This window comes from Parus major, chromosome 10 (genome assembly GCF_001522545.3).
Source record: "Parus major isolate Abel chromosome 10, Parus_major1.1, whole genome shotgun sequence".
Classification (NCBI taxonomy): Eukaryota; Metazoa; Chordata; class Aves; order Passeriformes; family Paridae; genus Parus; species Parus major.
In genome coordinates, this window is record NC_031779.1 from 3,537,547 (window position 1) to 3,560,042 (window position 22,496).

Here is a 22,496-nt window from a genome sequence, read left to right on the forward strand (position 1 = left end):
GGTAGTTAGTATAGTTGTTTATGCTGATTCTTTTCTGCAGATTTACTTATTAGAATATTGTAGTTTTTAATTAAAAAATGGAACAAATAAAGAAGATCTTCATATTTCCTTAAGATTTAAATAGCAGTATGTTAAAATTCGTTAATTTTAAGAAGGCTTCAGGGAAAACTGCCTACTCAAATAGGAACATTCAATTTCAAAACTAATGGCAGGACAGATGTCCAAGTTCTCAATAAGAAAACAAAGGTTTTGCTCAAAATAAAAGTAAATTAATTGCTACAGAAAAAAGCCTTGCTGCAGTTTGTTCCTTTCCCCAGACCTAATTGGCTGCCACAAGGCACCCATGGATAAATGTATGTAAGAGTCTGTTATGAGTGATGCTAAGCTTTGTTTTCTCACTTGTCTTTGCCAGGCTTTGTTGTGACACAGCTGGTGACCTCCTGTGGGTCTGATGGACATTCCATGGCTTTAACAGAAAGTGGGGAAGTTTTCAGCTGGGGAGATGGGGACTATGGCAAGCTGGGCCACGGCAACAGCGACAGGCAGCGCAGGCCCAGGCAGATCGAGGCTCTGCAGGGAGAAGAAGTTGTGCAGGTTTCAAAATATTTCTGTCTCCTTCCAGCTGCAGGCCTGGGGAAACCAGTGCTGTAGAGCTATGTGAAAACAGGCAACTTCTTACTTTTCTGGGCTTTATGAACCAAGGTGGTCACTGCCAGTTAAAGGATGTCAATACCACAGAGATATTAATTGACAGTTGGTACTGGAGAGGACTTAAAATAGAAAGCATGGAAGAAAGGGGTGGTTTAAAGATGATCAAAATGCTGACATGATTTCTAACTTTCCCTTTGTCCTTGTCAGGTGACTTTCACCTACAAAACTGGTCACCAAGACCCCCTCCTAAGTACTAACAATGCACAAAACCATATTTGCTTTTGACTGCAGGTTTTTTTATAAAACAATTAGATAATCACACAGCAAATTCTTCATGCAAATATCCTCTAGTCCCCCTCCATAACATTGCTATTGAAAAGAGTTAAGAGATGAGTTACTGGAGAAATTGTTAATACTAAAATGTCTGTATTTTAGCTCTTTATAAAGGAATAATAGTTTAGGGACAAGAAAGGTATTGCATATGTACATGTAATAAACTTCTAGCCAGATCTAAAATGGGTGTAAAAATAATGCTTATTTTACTTCCAGATGTCATGTGGCTTCAAACACTCAGCTGTGGTGACAGCAGATGGCAAACTTTTTACATTTGGAAATGGTGATTATGGTCGACTGGGGCTTGGAAATACTTCCAATAAGAAACTTCCAGAAAGAGTGACGGCGCTGGAAGGTTACCAGATTGGCCAGGCATGGTTTATCTAAAATTAGCAATGTATCTTAGTTTAAAGCTTATGTTTTTAACATATTTATGTGTTCACTTGTGGTTTTTAACCTTGGCTTTTATTTTGATTTTGATGGCAGAATTTGACTATGCATGTGTTTTAAAATAATTACTTTCCTGACTCTTTTGATCCTCTTTGTGCAAAACTGCCCATGTTCTTAACATTTTAACATTTCAAGGTTTGGGCATTTTTAAGCATGAGTTCATGAGATTTTCTGGATTTTTAAGCAGGGACCATGTGTGCTGTAATACTATCCTTTGGTTCTGTGAGCTGAGAGAAAGCAAGTGTTGAGAAAATACTGCTGTATTTTTTCAGTCTCAAGTGTTTTTAAGACACTCTAATAAGCAATGGAAGTTTTAGTGGTTTTACAGGGATAGTTAATTTTTAAAACACAATCTTTCTTCTTAGAGGTAGTTGGTATGTTTAAGTTAATAAGTCAGCAAAAGAAGTGGTAATAACATAATTTCTCTCACCCAGGTGGCCTGTGGCCTCAATCACACCGTGGCTGTGTCAACAGATGGCTCAATGGTTTGGGCTTTTGGAGATGGAGATTATGGTAAACTTGGTTTGGGAAATTCCACTGCAAAGTCCTCACCACAGGTTAGGATGTTGAAATGATTCTTTGTATAAACTTTCAGTGCTGTTAAAGGTGTTGCACAGTGTTGAGAGTGTGATTTCCAGATGTTATTAATGTTACTAATTCCATGCTGTTGTTACACAATCTGGAACAAATAATTCTGATGACACATTATGCTGAGCCTGCTACTCAAGAATTTAGTGTGCATCGTAGTGGCTGTGTCCCAGTAGCAGTACAAATAGTGAAAATCTGAGGCTTATCTTAGAGAAAAGAGATTTCTTCTCTTGGAAACTGGGGAGAAGGTTGTTTACCCACCCATCTACTTCTTCCCATGCCACTCCCCCTCACTCCCAGAAAAAATGGTATTTTGAGTCCTCCTAATAGAATAAGGTGTTCATTCCATTGGGAAAAAAAAAAGTGTTTCCTGTATTAATTTCCAAGTGTTAATTAAAATAATTGTACAATGTGTGTGCTGCTCAGTGGGAATAAAAAAAAATATTTTTTGGAAGCAGGAGTTACAGATTAAATTTGTGTTTGCCTTCTGTTTATATTCTTGTAATACTATAGCTGGTTTTTCTTTCACTTTACCCAATAGAAAGTGGATATTCTTTGTGGAATTGGGATAAAAAAAGTTGCCTGTGGAACTCAGTTCTCTGTTGCACTGACAAAAGATGGTCATGTGTATACTTTTGGCCAAGGTAAGACAAACTGCTCTTTGGACATTTCCATGTTTAGGCTTGTATATTGCAGGTGAAAAGGAAGACTGTTAAGACATATTTCTAAGAGTGCCTAATGCTAATTTTTAGAAACATGCTGCCCTAATCTAAATTTTGAAATTTGAACAATGCAATTTTAACATACACCTGAAATCCAGATTTGTAGATAGTTCTAGTTTAATCTCAGCACAGCCTTTAATTTTACTAATATGCTTTTTGAAAAGGATTTTCCTAAAACTTCATTGAATTTTGCACACATAAAAACGTTAGGTTGTTTGTGGTTACATTGTCCAGTTAAGTGCACATGCTTACATACATTTAACAGTCTGGGCAGGAGGATTTCCATGTGCACTGAATGAAACATGCAGAAGCTTCTGAAGTCAGTTAACTCATGTTTGTTATAAATCCATGCATTTAGATCTAGAGGCCTTGGTTTAGTAGAATTTGGTCTTGTTTCAGACTGACCATGGCCACAGAACAACTTCAGCAGTGTAAATGAGCACTGGAGGCAGTTTGCAGGGAATTCCTACACCTTTTGTACCTAAAGGGTTCCCCTTGTGTCCCAGCCCCAGCACTGTAGAGAACAGCTGTCTGTCCCTCCCCTGCCTGTGCCTGTGATGAAGCCCTGAGTGCTGCTTGCCCTTGCAGATCGCCTGATCGGGCTGCCCGAGGGCCGTGCCCGCAACCACAACCGCCCGCAGCAGGTGCCGCTGCTGGCCGGGGTCTTCATCGAGGACATCGCGGTGGGTGCGGAGCACACGCTGGCCCTGTCCTCCACCGGGGATGTCTATGCCTGGGGCAGCAACTCCGAAGGCCAGGTATGCCCTGTTCTCTGCTCCTCACCTCTGGGAGCCTCTCCCTGCCCTTCACAGCTCTGCTGGCCGTGCCTTCCCTTGGGTGGAAAAGCAAGCTTTGATTTTCCTTCCCTCCTTCACCCCTCAGCATCATCATGTTTTAGGTGATTCACGTTATTTTGTTTACTCTCTGCCTTCTTCCATGATATCAGTTTGGGAAAGTACTCAAAAGGTCCAACCCAAATTGCTCTAATCCAAGCTTTTTTAAACAATTGCAGATTTTCTCCTAATTCTTAAGCTGTCATCAGTCTTCTTAACATAATAAAATTTATTTTTGGTGTCAATTTTTGATTTTTGAGCTCTTTAGATGCTTTTCATAATGAAAATATAAATGAACCTTTTTAAAGGAGTGTTTTTTTTTCAAGTCAGAAAAAAATTTAGTAAATGAGAAATTCTCCTCCTTCACCATATAGATAACTCAGATTTTTCAACTGCAGGTTACAAATTCAAGGAAGAGTCTCTTGATGTATTAGCTACTGGTGTTTCAGGAAGTTTGGGCAAACTTCATCCTGTGGTGTTCTAGGATTGAATTTTTGAGAAGGCTGGTTGAGCAAAATTTTTGGACTAATTTTTGAGGAACTTCTTTGAGGTGGTTTTTTAAAATTATTTTTATTTGGTTTTTTTTTAATATGGTACTTTGTATTTTTGGAAGAGAAAAAATAGTGTGAAAATGTAGAGAAATTAATAATGAAAGCTGAAAGCTGTTTATATTATTTTCCTTGTGGTTCAAAATACTGGTTTTATATGAAGTGGAGAAAAAATATACTTTTGGATGTGAAATTTTTAACTCAGAATATGAAATTAGTATACGATCTGAAACTCAGTGAAAAGTAACAACAGCTTCAGTAAATGTTCTCTTTACACAAACTGTTGTTGTAAACCAGGATTTACATTGTAGAACAAAAATGCTGTTTAAATAGCACAGAGGAGAGATGTAGGAGCTTTGTTGTCTATGTATGAGACTGCAATACAGGATTTAGCAGCATGGATCAGATCCTCAGTCTGGGAAAGATTTTTCAAGAGGTCTCCAGCTGTTTTCAGGTCTCTGACACCTGGTTCTGTTACACTTGTTGGGTGAAGGTGCAGTATTTTGTCAAAAACAAAAGGTAAAAATATATATATATTTTATATATATAATACATATATGGCAGATATTTTTGATCACAATTTTTACCATCTCCTCTGAATTCTTCCTTGGAGAGTTGTTGAAATGTCATGAGTTGTTGACTGTTGCCTTTTGGCAGCTGGGGCTGGGCCACACCAACCACGTGAGGGAGCCCACACTGGTGACGGTGCTGCAGGGGAAGAACGTGCGGCAGATCTCGGCTGGCCGCTGCCACAGCGCGGCCTGGACAGCTCCACCCGTCCCCCCTCGAGCTCCAGGTAAGCAACTCAGCTTTTGTCTGCTCTTTTCTTTAGTCCTGATATTTCCTGGGGTGCGAGTGTGACAAGAGTTTCTAAATATTCAGGACAAAATTGGTTTTGTTTTATATCCATACCCTTCTTTGTTTGATATGCAGATTATCTTACTCAGTTTGGCTTCTGTTGTGGCTTAACCCCAGTAGGCAGCTGAGCACTTTGGAAGCTACTGTGAGGAAAATCAGCTTCATCCCAGCCAAAGCTTTCCATCCCATCTCCTTTCTCAAACAGTGCTTGGTTTCTCTTTCTGTGGCAGGTGTTTCGGTGCCTTTGCAGCTTGGTTTACCTGATGCCATTCCACCTCAGTATGGGGCACTGAAAGAAGTGAGCATTCATACAGTAAGAGCCAGGCTGAGACTGCTGTACCATTTTTCTGACCTCATGTACTCTTCATGGCGATTACTTAACCTCAGCCCCAATAACCAGGTAAAATTCCATTTGAAAAAACTTGCTTAGCTGTGTTGTTTTGCTAGAGTGTTTCTGACTGGATCTAGATGGAGCTTAGTAATAAGCTCTGTAATTTTTTGGTAAAAAAAATAAAAAGAAATAATTCTGGAATAAAGTAAACTTTATGAAGGTATTGCTTTACATTTTCACTTATGCTAGCACAGACAAGTCAATGTCCTGGTTTCCAAAAGCTTACTAGCTCAAAACTAAGACCAGAAAGTGCTGACCTGTTTTCTGAAACACTGATGTGCCAGTCAGGGTTTTATTCTGTAAAGAATTGGAATCATGTCCTTTACTGATACATTTATTCTCATTCTTGCTCTATTGCAGAACAGTACATCTCATTACAATGCTGGCACGTGGGGGATAGTGCAGGGACAGCTGAGGCCCTTGCTGGCACCACGGGTGTACACCCTGCCCATGGTGCGCTCCATAGGCAAAACCATGGTGCAGGGCAAGAACTACGGGCCCCAGATCACTGTGAAAAGGATCTCCACAAGGTCAGTGCTGCTCTCCCAGGCCTCGGGCTACACCTTGTGTGCATACTGAGATTCATACATTGCCTTCTGGTTTGGCATTCTGAGCTCTCTCTGGACAGCTTTGTTGATCAAACTACTCAGAGCCTTTACATGATTGTGAGTTACATTTGTGGCTGTGTCTCTTTCCCCCAAAGGGGTCGGAAGTGCAAGCCCATTTTTGTCCAGATAGCAAGGCAAGTGGTAAAGCTGAATGCATCAGACCTTCGCCTACCCTCCCGTGCCTGGAAAGTGAAACTGGTTGGAGAAGGAGCTGATGATGCAGGTGGAGTGTTTGATGACACCATTACAGAAATGTGTCAGGTACATCTGTGAATATTTTGGGAACATGTAACAGGAATGTATCAAAGTGCAGTGGCTGGAAAAAGAACCCTGTGGCCTGACATAAAGACAGGTCTTGAAATAAATATGTTTTTACTAGTTAAAATCATCCTGCCATGTTTTCTTTCTCTCAGTGTTTCATATTAATTTGTAAGGAGTAATCATCACTGTAGTGAAATATTCTGTCTTGTAATGCTATAATGTCTTAATAGTTCTGTCATAGGTTTGCTTTCTGTCTTTCTAAGAAGGCTTTTTTGTTGTTTTGTTTTTGATTTTTAAGGAACTGGAAACCGGAATAGTAGACCTGGTTATTCCTTCCCCAAATGCTACAGCTGAAGTAGGCTACAATAGGGATAGGTAAGTTGTCCAGTTCTTACTTTTATTGCAGATGGTAGTGGGTGAAAATCCTAATTTTCTGTTGTCTGTGTTGTACCAAATGATGAGGCTTCATGATTGTCTCTAGTATATTTTTTCCTTCAGGGTGTGTTGCCACTTCTTTGTGGAGCCAGGGCATGGCTTTAACATGGGCTTGCTGGATGGCTGATGACAGAATTCAGAGTAACATCAAGATGCCAGGCTTTGTGCTCAGGAGTTCTGCCTCCCTCAGCCTCCAGTGTTTTAACAGCTAAAGATAACAATAATCTTATTTGGACAGCCCTTGCTTCTAAATGTTCTGGCAGTTACTGTGCTGTGAAGTGTTTTCCCCTTTACTTCTAATGAAGTAGCACAGAAATAATACTCTTCACTGCTTCTTTGTCCTTTCAGGTTTCTCTTTAACCCTTCAGCATGTTTAGATGAACATCTGATGCAGTTTAAGTTCTTGGGCATTCTCATGGGTGTAGCTATTCGTACAAAAAAGCCATTAGATCTTCATTTGGCTCCAATGGTCTGGAAGCAACTTTGTTGTATCCCACTCATCTTGGAGGATTTGGAGGAGGTAGATCTGCTCTATGTGCAGACCCTCAACAGCATTCTTCACATTGAAGACAGTGGGATTACCGAAGAAAATTTCCATGAGGTAAGATAAGAAAGTCAGCACTTTCAGATTTATTCTGAAAGCAGTTACTTTATTAGATTGACATTCACATTAGTATTTCTATAATTTCAATCTCCATTCTTGGGATAACAAGCACTTTGTGTGCATTTAGAATAGTTTTTGATCTTACTATATGTAGTTCTAGGTAACTTGTAGTAAAATGCTATACTTGGATCACTGGAGTGACTTATGCTTCTCCTGTTTTGCATAACAGATGATTCCTTTAGATTCTTTTGTTGGCCAAAGTGCTGATGGTAAAATGGTTCCCATAATCCCTGGAGGGAACAGTATCCCACTTACCTTTTCAAACAGGAAAGAGTATGTGGAGAGGGCAATTGAGTACAGACTCCATGAAATGGACCGGCAGGTAAGAACCGCTATGAACAGTTGTGTTATTTTTTCTGATGTGTCTGTTTATGACCAGTTGTTGTGACAGGGGGTGATTAGTGCCTATTCCTATTACAGTTTATTCAGTGGTAAGAAAAGCTTAGCTTTCTACATCTTTCTGGGTCTCTGTGTTTTTTTCTCCCTCACAAACTGTTTTGGCCCTTTTTTAAAATTTAGTCTTGTTTTTTCTCAGTAATTGCTCAGTTGGCAAAAGCACATTAGAAATCAGAGCTAGTCTTCCATTTGAGCAGCCCCACTTGGGAAAAAACCTGCCCATGTGAACAACACAGAGATTGACTAAAGTAAATATTATTGACAAACATTTGTTTAGCTTGAAACTGTTCCTCTTTTATTATAACACAAATCCTGCAAATATTTCATGGTATGTTTTGGGGAGTTTTCATTACCTGTTTACATAGTTCTGTATATTTTGTCATTTGTATAAGGGACCTTTGTGGAAGCAGTATTCTAATTAAAAGTTAAAGATGCCTGTGTGATATTACCTGCATTAGAAAGCAGGTACCAAAGAGAGAGGTACCATTAGAAAAAGGTACCAAATCCCAAGTCTTGCAGAACAAGTACAGCATTCTCACCATACATCTGACTGGAACATGACAAAAAATGTCTTCTTTGTATTAACACAGTTGCTTGATTTAGACATCATTATTTGTGCTGCCAACTTGTAATTTTTTTAGATAATTCTGTTTTGGATCAGAATGTGTTCTTTAATGCACAATTAAAATTTAAAATATCTGCAATATTCTCCAGGATTTTGAGAAACAATACAGCCCCTGCAGGGTCTGCATGTGTGGGAGGCTGTATTTGGCAGACATTGGTAATTCTGTCTCTTGATGCCATTTCTCACCTGAGAAGTTACTTTTGTGTTTGGATGGTCCAGGAAGGGGCAGAGATGGGACAGTTGCACTTCAAAAGTCTCTCCTTTTTTTGGCCAATAGGTGGCTGCTGTCAGGGAAGGAATGTCTTGGATTGTTCCTGTTCCTTTGCTGTCCCTTCTGACTGCCAAGCAGTTGGAGCAGATGGTCTGTGGAATGCCAGAAATATCAGTTGAGGTTCTGAAGAAGGTTGTGCGATACAGAGAAGTGGATGAGCAGCATCAGCTGGTGCAGTGGTTCTGGCACACCCTGGAAGAATTTTCAAATGAGGAGAGAGTCCTTTTCATGAGATTTGTGTCAGGAAGATCTCGATTGCCAGCCAACACAGCTGATATCTCTCAGCGATTCCAAATAATGAAGGTTGATAGGGTAAGACAATGGTATTATTATTATTATTATTGTTGTTGTTGTTATTATTTCCTTTCTAGTATAGTCTGTGCTTTGGCACTAGGAGACAATTTCCATAATGGTAAATTTACAGAAAAAGTATGGGTTGGTATATGCTCCGAGTTAATAAACTCAGATATTTTAATTCTGGAGGACAGGGGCTGCATGAATTTCATCTTAATTTAAGTGGTACAGTTGGTGATTGGAGATCAAGACAAGAAAGAAACCTTTGTCTACTGTACCTGTTCCTGTCTCTTTATATTTAGCAATTTTTTTTCTAAGTTCTAATTTTGTGTGTCAACATATGACCACTAGTGAGCTCTTAATGTTTTAAAACCACTGCAATGAGTTTACAGTGTATTGTTTTATAAGCAGGGTGCATTCATTTGGAATTACTTTGGGGTTTTGTGCAGTGAAAGCACATTCTCTGTGAACAAAACAAACCAAAAACTTGACAAAATCTCAGCTAACAGGTTTCTTTTGTTATCTTTGGTTAAGTGTCTCTCAGATTGCCTCATGCTAAGGCACACTGTGGTACGTAATTTGAACGTTGTTTGGTATCTAAACAGCAGTGTGATCAACTTTCAAAAGGCTGAATTCAGCAGTGGGTTGAGTTACTTGCAGAGTAGGTGCAAGTAGGTGCTACAGTGGTTTTGGACATACTTAAGGATGGAACAAATGCTGTGAACAAGGGAGGTCAGACTGCTTCTTAAAAGGAATTTGAGATAGAATGTGAAAACGATAGAGGCAAGGAGCAATGAAATGTGGTTATTTTGCATTTTAAATTTCATTCACAACTTACCAGTGTCCAACCTTTTATCCGTTTCCACAGCCTTACGACAGCTTGCCTACCTCACAGACTTGTTTCTTTCAACTGAGGCTCCCACCTTACTCCAGTCAACTAATCATGGCAGAGCGTTTGCGCTATGCAATCAATAATTGCAGGTCTATAGACATGGACAATTACATGCTCTCCCGGAATGTGGACAATGCAGAGGGCTCAGACACAGATTATTAACATTCTGTGAACAAAATCATCTTCCTTTTACTACATATAGTGCCCTAAGTCCAATTCATCGTTGACATAATTTTACAGTAACCATAGATGTTTTAGGAGCATAAAACCAGATCTTAATAGATGGTGGCCACATTTTAGTTACTCTAAATGTAACAAAAAATTAGATGTTTTTATTTTTTGTGATTGTAAAAAAGAAAAAAGGAAAAACAAAACAAAAAAATATGATCGGTAAGTTTTTTCTCCTTTTTTGGTCACTTTGATAAGTTTGCATGGAGACATTTTGGTGCATTTTTGTTGGGAATAGTAATTTGTAAGCCCTCCCAGTGAACATGAAGAGTTGTACATTGTGTATAATTGTTCATTAGCCAGGACAGTTTTACATGAATATTCACATATTTATTTTGTTTTAATTTGAATTGCCTGTGCAGGGTTCCTTCTGCAGAGAAAAATAAAGCAAATTCAAGACTCCGTTGCTTGTATGCATTTGTGAACTGTGGTTGGTTTACTCAGGTTTCATACTTTTATATTTTGTCTCAGGAAATGATAGTCTTACAGTGTTGAGACAGGGTGTGACATTTGAAGCATCTTAAAATGTTTACTCTGCTGGACTCTGCTGTGTAGCCCTGTGCTCTGCTTTCTCCTGGCCTGAGACCCTGCTCAGGTGTTCTGTTCATTCCTCGTGCTGCAGTACAAGTTCATGCTGTGCTTGGTTCCTTCTTGCTTTTTGTTTAAACATTTTGCTCCTCCAGAGTAGTTGTTGACAATAACAGCATGCTGCCAACTTGATTCAGAAAACTTTAAATATTTTGAGCAAAATAATAATATTTTTTAAAGGACACACTGATGTAGTTGATTCCTGCTCAGAGTACACAAAAATTAAAATGGAAAGGACAGCGTAGTAGTTGAGGCTGTGGATTTTATTCACATTTTTAGTTCTGCCTTTGGTCTCAATTTTGTTGCAGCTCTTAACTGTGATCAGCATGGTTTGGCTTACATGGTGATTGATGTTCCTGTTTGATTAGGACACTGCACAAGGAGATCTCTGCTCTGTGCCTTAGGAAGGTGGTGGGCAGTAGATAATGGCCCATTGTCTCTATGTATGACATCACTGATGTCAAGCTACAAATGCTGCTTGGTGTTCAGAGCAGGATGTACCTGGGGGAGGAAAAGGGGAGAGGCTGTCCCCAGATGGAGTCAGAGCTGCTCTGCTCCCATTTCCCCCAGCCTCTTCCTCCCTCAGCTCCTTGGGAAGATCCTGTGGTGACTGAGGGCTGGTGGAAATGTTTATTAGTGTAACCTCACCGGGAGCAAGACTGGTCCATCTGAGTCTGGAGTATAGGGTAGAAATTCCTGTTGTTTTTTCTGATGTGTCTGTTGTACATTAGCAAGGACTGGTTGGGAAATTCCCTGGTTGTCCAAGACTGTGCTGCTGTATTGCTGCCAGTGCTCAGAGGGGGCCTTGGTAAGCTGTAAAAACTTGCAAATCTGAGTTTTACCTGGTGGAGTTCTGTCATTTAGGACTTTGTTGGCTATGAAAAAAGGCAAAAGCCTAGCTATGATCAAAGACCACACTGCAGGGAAATGTTTGAGGGGGATCAGGAGTTGGGGGAAGGAGGGTCTCTTGGTTTCCTGCTTCATTGTGCATTAGGTTTCAAATTGGATTGAGATGTTGGTGTCCCATCACTGTGTTGTGAGGATGTTTAGTCACATCTTGGCCTAAATTTGTAGGTTTAATAGGTAAAAAATAAAGTATTTAAATGAATGGGGAAATTGCTGTATTAAGTCCTGTATTATTGCCTTCTACACCTCATAGATGTGTCTTAGTGGCACTGATTTGTCAGCCTGTTCAATCAGCACAGAAAGTAATAGAACTGTGCCTAAAAATGGCAGTTTTATGTGGACAGTGCAGTTGGCTTTCTGGAAAATGAAGATTTTTTTGGAGGCAGTTTTCAGTAAAATCAGAGAGGATGTTGATTAAAGGTTTGTGCTTGATGGAACTTTAATGGCTTGGAACTAAAGAAAACTGTAGACATGTTTCCATCCTTCCATAATACCCTAAGTAAAATCTCTATCATTTTCTATACTCAATTTCCAAATTGGATTGTGAAGTAAGAAAAGTCATTATTGATGCTGAAAAAAACATGTCAATAAAATTGTGTTCATATTTTACCATGTCATGAACAAATAACCCCATTCAAGGAGGGGAAGAACAAAGTAATAAGTTAGAGCATTGTTACACAAGTAGGCAAAGAAATCAAGTGGAGAATGTTTGAGAAGACCCTTTTTAGCTCTATTAAAGAAAATTTAAAAACAAACTACAAACCCCACAACATACCTTGCCACCCCCCCACCCCCCCACCCCTGGTGGAAAACTGACAAAAAGACTTGAGTAATATCTAGATAGATGCAATTGTGCTTTCCTATCTTGTAGCTACTTGAAAATCTGTTCCTGTTACTCCTACAGAGATGTGTCTTTCACCACAGAGTGCTGGGAGAACTGGTGGCACAAGGAGGTCTTTGCTTGCTGCAGTGACTGTGTAAATTCATACCTGGTTTTGGCTTGTCAGCAGTGTGTGGAACTGCTGTTGTGTATCCACGGTACGAGTTGTGTCAGCTTCCCTATTTCCACATCACAGTAAATTAGTTCAGCTCAGCAATGTCCTTTTGCAGTTGTTAGTGCTGGGTGATGATTGCTGTTGTTCCTTGTCCACTCCAGTTTTCTTCCTTACCTTGTGGTAAGGGCCCTAATTAAACTTTAAGAAGGAGTTAATGAAATACCAGTTTTACAATGTCATGCTGTTAAATATCTCTAAGTAATGAAGATGCAATAATTTATTTTCATCATTGGTTTTCTGGGTGAGTGTTTCTTACAGATGCTCATACTGGTCAAGTATGCTCTGGAATTGTAGCATTGTTTGACCAAGTTGCTGTAATTTATTTCTTAGCTCAGCCAAATTAGAGAATACCAAAGATACCTGTGGATCAATTAACCAGGATCAGAAGGAGAAATCTATTTAGTTATGTTGAGACCTGTGGAGTCCTCTTTGGTGTCAGATTTTGTAGATGGTGGCATAGCATCAAAAGCATGTAAAAATAAAGTTTGATTCCAGGTAGCAGAGCAGTCTGCAGGAAAGGGACAGCCTCGTGCTTTGGGATGAAAATAGCTACTGGTTTTGTACTTTGCAGTGAGAAATGGGTGTTTGTATAGAGCTGGTCTGCAGTGTGTTCCTAATTTAGCTACAGGCTGTTAGTCACTGTCTTTTCTTGTGGGTTAGCTCTCTGAACTACCACTTGTTCATACTGCACTGCCTTTAACATCAGCTTTAAAAAATAACTTGGTGCATCTTATATTATGTAACTACATCATGCAGAGGATCAAACTGTTTTGTGTGCCTTGAATCCATGCTTCCCTCATTAAATAAATAAAAACTGGTAAATTAGCTGCCACTGTTAATCACTGAGGAAGTGCTGGTGGTCAGTACTCTGCTTTTGCTAGGAAGATCTTTCAGGGAGTGGTTCTCCTCCTTAGTGGATGGAATGACTGACTGGATATATCCTTTAACAGATGTTTGTTAATCATTCTTGCCCCAAAATGTGTAAATATCCTACAGTGACTCAGGCTCTCTCTGCTGTGGCTTTATGCCCTTGCCCATTATATAAGGAGTTTTGAAACTGCAGGGTCCAGTCTGAACCTTGTGATCCAGTGGGAGGCTCTTCCTTGATGTTTGGCTTCTCAGGTCCCTGTGTGACTCATTTTGCCTCAGTTCACTCTGTGTTTCTTCCATGCAGTCAGTGAACCTTGCCATCAAGCTTACTGCACCATGTCAAACTACTGTTAAACTTTCCTAAAAGTTCATGAAATGCATGGACTCCCATCAAATTATTTGGCCTCAATAAACACACTGCTGTTTCCCTCTTCTGAGTGAGGTGTATCTGCAGCAGGAGGGTAGCAGAAATGCAGTTTTCCGCAGGTCTGACATTTTGTGTCAGCAATGCAGGGTTTTCCAGTTTCAAAGAACAACAGAGAGCAAATGTTTTTTTTTTTCCTGAAGCCCATCCAGGGGGAGATGCATGCCTTTTCCCAGCAGACCCTTTACAAAGCAGCCATTTGTTTGGACTTGACCAGAACCCATGGAAGTAGCCACAGTTCATTGCTATCTCAGGTAAAATACCCACTCTGATTATTTTGCTGCATTTAAAGCTGAACCAATTTTCTTGATGCTTTTTGAAGCATCAGCTTTTTTTCTGGCTTACTGTCTGGGATCATGTTAGCACTTTTCTCTGCCCTCAGCATTATTGAAGGACACTTTTCCCTGACTCTCTCTAGCCCAGCTTGTGTCACGTTGCGGCAGAAATCCACGTGGAGTGTTCGCAGTGATGCCCCGTGGAGGGTCACTGCCTGCAGGGTGTGGTCAGTGATCCGCACACAGTTCTCCAGTTTGAGGCTCTTCAGGTTTGGGCAGTGCTTGAGAAGCTGCAAAATGCAGTCATCTGTAACGTGGCCACAGCCAGAGAGGGTCAGAGACAGCAGATTTGGACATCTGAAAGCAGGATGGTGACAGTGAGACGGGAGAAATAAATTATAGAGCTTGCCATAAGCAAATAGCATCAAGAATAAATACAAAGGCTGGAAGAATGCCTTCTCTTCATCAGGAGGGGCAAGAAGGCACAAGTAGGTGAGCACACACGTAGATCTTAATGTTAAGCTTAACTAAAGGCAAAGCTTTACTGCCTTTGCTTTTTCTGTTGGTAACATCTCTAGTTCAGCTGGCACAGGGGCAGGTGGAGGCCTATTTAAGCTGCTGCTGCACCAGTTTTTCTTAAGGAGTTGGATGGTGCTGTGCTTCTCCAGGCACAGACAGTGGGGAACCAGTAGAGATTCGTTTCAGGATGAAGTGGAGGTCAGTTGAGAGAAGAGACTGCTGTGCAGACATGCTAAGCATGAGCAAGTAAGACACTCCCACTCTTCATTTTCAGGAATCACAGATACATTTTATCTCCTTGGATTTACTGAATAGGTGCCAGCTGCTTCCCAAAGAAATGTTCAAACCCCACACAGCTCTCAAACTTTCCTTTGAGTTACTGAAACTGGTAACTGTGTTGTTATAAACAATGATGCAACAAATGAAAAAAACTTTTTCTTGCTGCTTGAGTTGGCCTGGGGAAGTACAGGAAAGGCCTGTCTCCAGTGGGGTGTTGATGCTGTACAGGAGCTGTCCTGGAGCAGCTGCTGTGCTGAGCAGGGCCCTGTGCAGCAGCCTGTGAAGCTGTGCTGTGTCAGGCTCCTGGCTCAGCCCCCTCTCCAGGCAGTAGCAGTTCAGCATCCACCTGTTTATCTAAACAGAGCACCACACACAGGTCTGTGCTAACATTGCCCTTGTGAGACCTCTAGACAGATTTTTTTTTCTTTAAATCTTTTCTTATTAGGAGCAGTTGGAGGAAGAAGCTGGCAGCAGTCAAGAAAGGCTCTAACAGAATAAAACTACTTCAAGCTCAGGAAGAAAAGCTGGATATTTAATTTGCATTTTTCTTTGTACACAGTGCTAGGAATTTTGACTGGGAATGCTTTCAATGGGTTGCAGTAAAAAGGGGCAGGACCTTGTATTATACTTTCTAGGCACAAGTATGCTGATTTGTCCTTAATTAAGCCAGATTTTTATCAATTGTTCTAGAACATCAGAAATATGGCACTTGAAATTTAATCCCTGGTTTGGAGCTGGTTTTCAGTCCTTGTTTTGAGATTGCACTGCTGCTGGCTCTCACCAAGACATTGTGTCCTGTCACTATCCCATCAGTTGTTGGCTGAGGGCACAGGTGCACCATGTCAGGGAGCCAGGCCAGCCCTGGTGTTACACACACACAGTGGGACTGGCTCTGCCCTGTGAGCCTCCTCCTGTCACTGCTCTGCAGCACGCCTGTGAAGGAAAAACTGCACCCAGACTTGTTTTTCCATGATGGCATTTCTCACTGCAGCTAAGAGTTTAAACTCCAGTATATAGCAATATTTATTTCTTAGACTGAACTAGAACTGACACTTAGTAACATGTTAATTGCACTTGGTTGTAATGAGGTGTGTTCACTGTTTGAAATCAGGGCTCTGCTCCAGGCACCCCCCAAACACTGCTAGAATGTTGCAGTTCAGCAGAGCAGCAGTGCACTTCCCCATATTAATAAATAATTCTTAGGAAAAAAGAAGGATAACATAGACTTAAAGGAAATGCACATGAAATATACACTATAGCCACTTTAAATGTAAAATGAACTTACATTACACTAAAGTTATAAAGGCAAAGCAGTCATGTACTTCATGCTCCATTTTAGGCAGGGGCTATGGAGTATTTGAAATAACTCCAACTTCACTCATCCCAAGGCAGTTACTGCACACTCACACCCACAGAACGTACCTGTTGCAAACGTCTAGTAAAAAATCACTGACAGTGTTCTCATGCCTCTTACAGAAGTCTTTCTGGAAACTGTTTTTCATCCAGTCCTCAATGTTACACACCTTGACTCTCTCTGAATACCAGCAGATGGATAAGTGTTTTAAAGCAGGTCCCAGGAGAAAATTATCCTTCTTTAGTTCCACTGGAGAATGAAAGTTCAACAAAGACCACAGTAAAGGATCTTGAAACACTTCCAGCAACTTGTGGCATGTTTTTGCTAGATTTTTCCTACTGTTTTTGTCCAGAAAAGAGAAGAGATGTAAAAGGCATTCCCGGTTGAGCTGGGTTATGTGCATTGCCAGGCAGCAGTGGCAGTCTCTTGGCCTGGTGGAGAAACAGCAGTGCTGGAGGGGGCTCACACTCACCAGGAGGCTGTTGCACATATATGGTTGTGGAATGGGGTTTATTTTTGGCTAACAACTGGTGCAGAAGCTCAGAACAGGGAAAGGAAAAGAACCATGTATGCAGCTTGTGCTTCCTTTGTCCAAGGGAATGGAATGGGCATGTACAACTTGACATGAAATGTTTCCTTAAAAGGAATTTTTTTTTTTTCCCTTGTAGACTCTCCTGAAATTTAGCAAAGATTTTGTACTGAGTTACTGGGGTGGGGCTGTAGCTACAGTTGCCAGGTGTATTTTTATGAGTGTTTCCCAGTCCAGAGATTTGGCTTTCTGAGCAGTAACTTTGGTTTTAGAGTGTACACCACTTCTACTCGCTCCTGGTTCATTGATTTTTCTGAGTTTGCACATTTGATCCATGTTCAAGGACTATTACACAGATACTGGAACTTTCATAAACAGTTTCTTAGAAGGAGCTGAAACATTCTCTGGGTGCCTTGAAGCAAACACAGAGTCTGCAGTTCAGTTTACAAGCCCCAGAGGTAGGGGCAGTTTCCTGCCCACAGTTATGTGAGGCTGAGCTGTGATTCTGTAAACAAAGCTGGCTGTGTCCCCACCTTCTGCAGGAGGGAAGCAATGACACAGGGGCAGCCACGCATGGGAACAGCAAGGCTATGTTTAGTTCCTTGTGGGCTTGTGCTAGTGGCTTGAGTTTACAAGTTTGGCTGTTCCAGTTTTGTAGGTTTAGTTCCATTACCACAGAAACCTTTTTTCCACCCTTTGGTGCATAAAGGAGATAGGAAAGTCATTTTCCAGGTAAAAGTACCAGTTTGTACAGTAACTGCAGAAAGTTGTTCCTAGAAGAAAAATAAAGCTACAGCAAGGGCAAGTTGGAATTAAAAGTAATAAGGCTCCCTTTAACTTCCCTGCTTGTGAATCAAAAATTTTTAAGATGAAGGTATTTTTTAGTCTACCTGGTGTTAATACAAGAGAATAAATTCATTCAACAAATCCCTAAAAAGTTTCAGCAGACAGCACTGGGGGAAGTTTTTCAAGTGGCCTGCATACAAATAGTAACTGGGAGACTTTATGTACCTATGGCATTTTAATTAGGAGTGTTTTAATACAGGACAAGGTTGAGTGGGACTCAATTTTACCTCTTCCTTTTTACCCCGAGAATGCAGTTTAAAATTCAACTCTGAAAAACAAGGTCTGAAATTTGTTTGTAGTCTGCAACAGTCATAGCTTGAGGAAGTGCTGGAATAAATGTGTGTGTCTGAACACAGCTGGCATACACAAAGAAATGGCAATTCTTTCTGCTTCATTCTTTAGTTAGTAACTTTCTGCTATATACAATAAGCTATGTTTAACAATTGCCAGTCTTCTTGCTTTTATATCCTTTGTCATTTAATCTTTTCTTTGAAATGAAAAGGAGATTGCTGTTCCCCCTCCCCCCTCAGAAACAGCTCTGGTCAGTGTCACAAAAGGCACAAGAAGATTTCACATACCAGGTAATGCAGTTCACTGGAAAATGGCAGCTTAAAAGGTGTGCCTGCAGGTGTTCTTCATTCTTGTATTAGCATTTTCAGCTTTCACAAACTTACCTTCATTTTTCAGCAGATTTAAACAGTGGAGACTTCTCAGAGTTATAGGAATACTATTCTTAAAAATATTAATTAGAAAATCTCCCAAATTAACAACAGATCAACAATCTAGCAAAGCTGAATGACAAAGATGGACTCTTGCCAGACAAGAGGGGACACACAAAAATATGACATAAAAATTAATAACAGCTGGGTGACAAGGCATTTAAAATGGAATGGCAGGTCCTCTTTGGAGTTCAGTGCGAAGTTTGGTAGAGGTGTTACAGAGTTAGGAACACTGCAATTGCTTTATTTCATTTTTCCTAGAGCAAGGTACAGTATGCTGCCATTTGTGTTCAGAGGACATACACCAATGTATTGTGTTCTGCAAGCCTGTAGAAGGACAAGAGAAGTTTCATTTTCTAAGGAAAGGAGACATTTTAATGGCACATTTTCCATAAACACACTGTGTGATCAGATATAATTCACATTCATCCTGGAAATGCTCCAGAAACACACAAGATGAGCACAGTCAGTAATCCTCACTGAAAATTACACACAAGATTTTAATGGTAAACAATTACAACTATGGCACTACAGTACTTGAGAATATCCTAAAGCACGTTGGAATCAGCTGTCAAGGTGCCCATTACCTCATCAGTAAGACACAGACACATCAGTAATGAAACATTGCTGGGGAACTTCTGAACACCACGTGTTACACTTCCCATTGATTTAGTAAAATCTTCAGAAATGGCCTCCTGCTTTTGATACAAGTCCACTGTCCCTGCCTGTCTCAAACTTTTCAATTCTTCTCTCTTGCTGACCTTTAGGAGCTGGACATTTTGCAGTTTTGATTGACATAAATCTTGGCTCCAGTTGTATATGTGGCTAAACAATAACTAACAAAAGGACAACCTTTGATTGGACACATTTTGGTGAAAAAGATGCAAGTCTTTGAACTGTAGAGAGCAGTTGCTGCTTGCAGAGCAGTCTGAAGCAAGAAAAAAATTCTTGCCAGCTAGTGTGTACTATGATGAGCAGTAAGTAGAAAAGAAACATTTGGCTTAAATGAAAGAGATATTCCCCCCCTCACAAGCTAGTAGATAAATATAGGATATACAAGCTAGGTTAAAAAAGTAATACTAGGCCAGGTGCAGTATATGTTATTGGTTCAGTGCTCAGGGGTTTTTTTGTTTTGTTTTTTTTTTTTTTGACACCACACTGAATAGAATACAGTGGATAAGCAAAGTTCTCCACCAGGAAGAGAAATACTTGTGTTGCCACAACAAACTGTTCATACTGTCCATCTGGGTTTGCAGTGGGAGAGAGTTAAATTAGGAAAGGATTTACAATGTACTTGTTCCAGCAAAGCATATGGCTGAGTGCTGAGCAGCACCTGCTGCAAGGACAGCCTGCTGTGATTGCTTCGTGTTCCCAGGCTGGCCCCACATGGCCCTGCTGGAGACACCACTGCCCAGGAGCTGCGTGGGACACAGCAAATGGAACTGAAAGAAAATGCTCAAGTGAGAACAGAACTCTGACCCAAACAATTGCTGACAAGTAGAAGTTGATTAAAATAAGTGAATGTTGCTGAAGATTACAAATTTAAATCTCTAAAAATACAGAAAGGCACATTTACATCACTGTTTTGCAAGAACACTGCATACACCTGACTACTGTAAGTTATTAAACTGCTGCTGACCCAGAGAGAGTTGTGTATTTTAAGCTTGGCATTCTCAAAGATAAATTCTAAAGAAATCCAGTTCAAGCAGCATGCATAGAAAACACAGCTAGAGGTGGCATCTGTGCAGCTCCCTGTGAGCAGCAGGAAGGGCAGGAATGTGGTACAATGCTTTACCTGCCCTGTTTTCTTCCTGTCTATCAGCAACCTGTTTGCATTGATTAGAAGAAAGGCTCTGTCTGTAAGGAAAGGAAGGTGACAAACTATCTACAGTTTAAAGCAATGACAAGTTCTATTTGCTGTTCAGCTTAAGACAACATCCTTACAAATATGTCACTATATCAAATTACTCTATAGTCCTAACCTGTGTACATATTCAAAACCCATTCAGTTAGGCTGAACTATTTCCGCAGTTTCAGATGAAGCCAATTTCTCCCTTTCCTGGTTTAAGATGCTGTGACAAAGCTCTCAAGAATGGCCCTGTACCAAACACCTGACTGTGATTTGTCCTTACCCTGCTGTGTTACAGCCAGCAGGATCCCAAGGCAAGGCTGTGCACTCCCTGTGCCCCAGACTGCTCTGGGCTCCACTCCAGCCCCTTTTCTGTGTCCTTCAGAGGCATTAACTAAAATAGGACTCACAGCTGGAGTTCTTGTGTGTTTTCAGACAACTGCATTTTCTGTTAACAGAACTAAGAGCTGCTGTTTGGTGGGACTCAAACTGCTGGTACTTTTCAGGAGTACCAGCTCCTTGTTTGGCACAAGGGAGCCAGCTACAAAGGATAGATGGGTAGAACAGATCTGAACTGCAACATTTCTCCAATCTCTGGTTTTTCTGTCAGATTCCTGGCTTTTTCAGTACTGGTTTTCCTGTCTGCCTTTCCCATCATAGTAGCTGACTTCCAGCAGCTTATCAGCAGTAGAGCTAAAACTGGTTTGGGTATTTTAGCATAGTCTTTGTCCATGCCATAGCCAGGTACCATGCACTGTGCCTCCAGTGTTCACCTAGAGACTGAACAAAAATGCCACCTTGGGCCAGTGTGTAAATGCTACAAGAGCTCCCTCAGCCTGCTCCAGTCACAAGAACACCTGGTTCAGCCCTCTGAGGGCTCTGCTGGGAGAGACTGAGCATCCTCCCTTGAGTCTGCATTTGAACTGACAGAACCATTCCATGCAAAGCACCTGCAACACCATCTGTCTCACCCTGCTTCCACCTGAACTGTAGCCATGGAGCAGAGCTGCATTTAGACCTATGCCTGTTCTCACAAACCCCAGCCCTTGGGGCTGTACTTCACATTCCCACCAGGAACTAAAGGGGTGCTACTTGGGATTCTACTGCCAGGAAGTCTCACCATTTTTTAAGCACCTAAGTGTTCATAATCAAATTTAAGGATGACAGTCTAAACCAAGAGATGTCTAATGCAATTCAGGTTCAGTTGAAAAACAATAAAATTCAATGTCGTTTAGACAGGTAATTTTAAGATAATTGTTTTAAATTTGCAGAGGGCAGGGGCCAGAGCATATCTGAGCAGTACTTGAATTAAATTGCAGTACTGATAGAATCGAACCAAGTGTTTATTTACAATGATTCCTGGAAGTCACCAGCCTGAATACACACCAAGATAGCAGCAATTACCTGGTCTATTTAATGATGCCATATTGCCTCTCTTCTTCAGACAAAGGATGATTGGTCAGAGTCACTGTTTAAGTTTCTTGCACGAGGGAGAATAGTATGTGCAAAAACAACTCCTTGATTTAAAGAGATTCAATCATATCTACGTAAGAGAACTGAGAACAGCACGACATTGTATTGCTCTTCATGATCAAAAGCACATTTATCTTGCTTGTAAGGAGGACAGGTTTTTTGATGTAAATGTGCCTTTAGAAAGTGAGAACTGAAAACATTAATATAAAAAAGTCAAATAACTATTTAATGAAACTATATATATAAAAACTGAGTTATCACAACTAAAGCAGCAAATCAAAATCTGCTGAGGTTTTCTGGTATAACTAAAAAAAAGTTAGTTTGTGTCCAAGTTCAGTAAGTCAAATGCTACCATTGACACAACAAAACAAAAACCCACAAGAGGAAATTGCAAAGTGCACAATGAAATTAATAAGTCTTGGATCAAGTATTTATGGAAAAATGGAAATGTTTGTCCAGTGGACTTGATAAGTAAGAATGGAAAGGAGGTATTAAAGTTTCTCTGCTCCAGGCTTAGCTTGGCGCTCCACGTAGAAGAGGATGTAGGCCTTGGCCTTGCCCACAGTCTCCTCGTCAGTCAGGGTTACAGTACTGTCGTTGAAGTGGAACCAGCGGCCCTCGTGCGCTGCGTACGCTGTGTAGTGGCCAGAGCCAACGCTGTGGGGCAGGCAGAGGGACAACAGTCAGGGACACACCTCCCTGAGGCACCTTCTCCTGCAGCTAAGGGACTGCCAGCAGCCTGAGGGAGGAAGGTACTCACAG

General features: G+C 40.8%; 3 protein-coding genes across 18 annotated transcripts in view; 1 reads left to right on the forward strand and 2 right to left on the reverse strand.

The window, feature by feature from the left end:
- HERC1 (HECT and RLD domain containing E3 ubiquitin protein ligase family member 1) overlaps window positions 1-22,496 on the forward strand; it is a 113,114-nt gene that overhangs the window by 61,352 nt on the left and 29,266 nt on the right. For 5 of the 11 annotated variants that reach the window (XM_033516953.1, XM_033516949.1, XM_033516954.1 and 2 more), the window contains exons 64-77: window positions 413-594; window positions 1,201-1,356; window positions 1,869-1,991; window positions 2,564-2,666; window positions 3,333-3,502; window positions 4,783-4,921; window positions 5,214-5,383; window positions 5,735-5,904; window positions 6,078-6,243; window positions 6,542-6,618; window positions 7,027-7,279; window positions 7,512-7,664; window positions 8,641-8,946; window positions 14,035-14,145. In XM_033516953.1, the coding sequence (XP_033372844.1) occupies window positions 413-594; window positions 1,201-1,356; window positions 1,869-1,991; window positions 2,564-2,666; window positions 3,333-3,502; window positions 4,783-4,921; window positions 5,214-5,383; window positions 5,735-5,904; window positions 6,078-6,243; window positions 6,542-6,618; window positions 7,027-7,279; window positions 7,512-7,664; window positions 8,641-8,946; window positions 14,035-14,145 (2,279 nt within the window). Of the gene's footprint in view, window positions 1-412; window positions 595-1,200; window positions 1,357-1,868; window positions 1,992-2,563; window positions 2,667-3,250; window positions 3,503-4,782; window positions 4,922-5,213; window positions 5,384-5,734; window positions 5,905-6,077; window positions 6,244-6,541; window positions 6,619-7,026; window positions 7,280-7,511; window positions 7,665-8,640; window positions 8,947-9,796; window positions 10,462-14,034; window positions 14,146-14,959; window positions 15,135-15,409; window positions 19,474-22,496 lie in introns of those variants that run through there. The other 6 variants (XM_033516948.1, XM_033516956.1, XM_033516952.1 and 3 more) reach the window with 4 other exon arrangements.
- FBXL22 (F-box and leucine rich repeat protein 22) lies at window positions 12,777-16,829 on the reverse strand. Its single transcript, XM_015638525.2, has 2 exons — window positions 16,387-16,829; window positions 12,777-14,523 (listed from the first exon to the last, which is right to left on the reverse strand). Exons 1-2 carry the CDS (start codon window positions 16,806-16,808, stop codon window positions 14,178-14,180), a joined length of 768 nt encoding a protein of 255 aa, XP_015494011.1. The 5' UTR covers window positions 16,809-16,829; the 3' UTR covers window positions 12,777-14,177.
- The window catches only part of USP3 (ubiquitin specific peptidase 3), a 41,221-nt gene continuing 37,617 nt past the window's right edge, over window positions 18,893-22,496 (reverse strand). For all 6 annotated transcript variants that reach the window (XM_015638521.3, XM_015638520.3, XM_015638523.3 and 3 more), the window contains exon 15: window positions 18,893-22,391. In XM_015638521.3, the coding sequence (XP_015494007.1) occupies window positions 22,226-22,391 (166 nt within the window). In that variant the 3' untranslated portion in view covers window positions 18,893-22,225. The remainder of the gene's footprint in view (window positions 22,392-22,496) is intronic.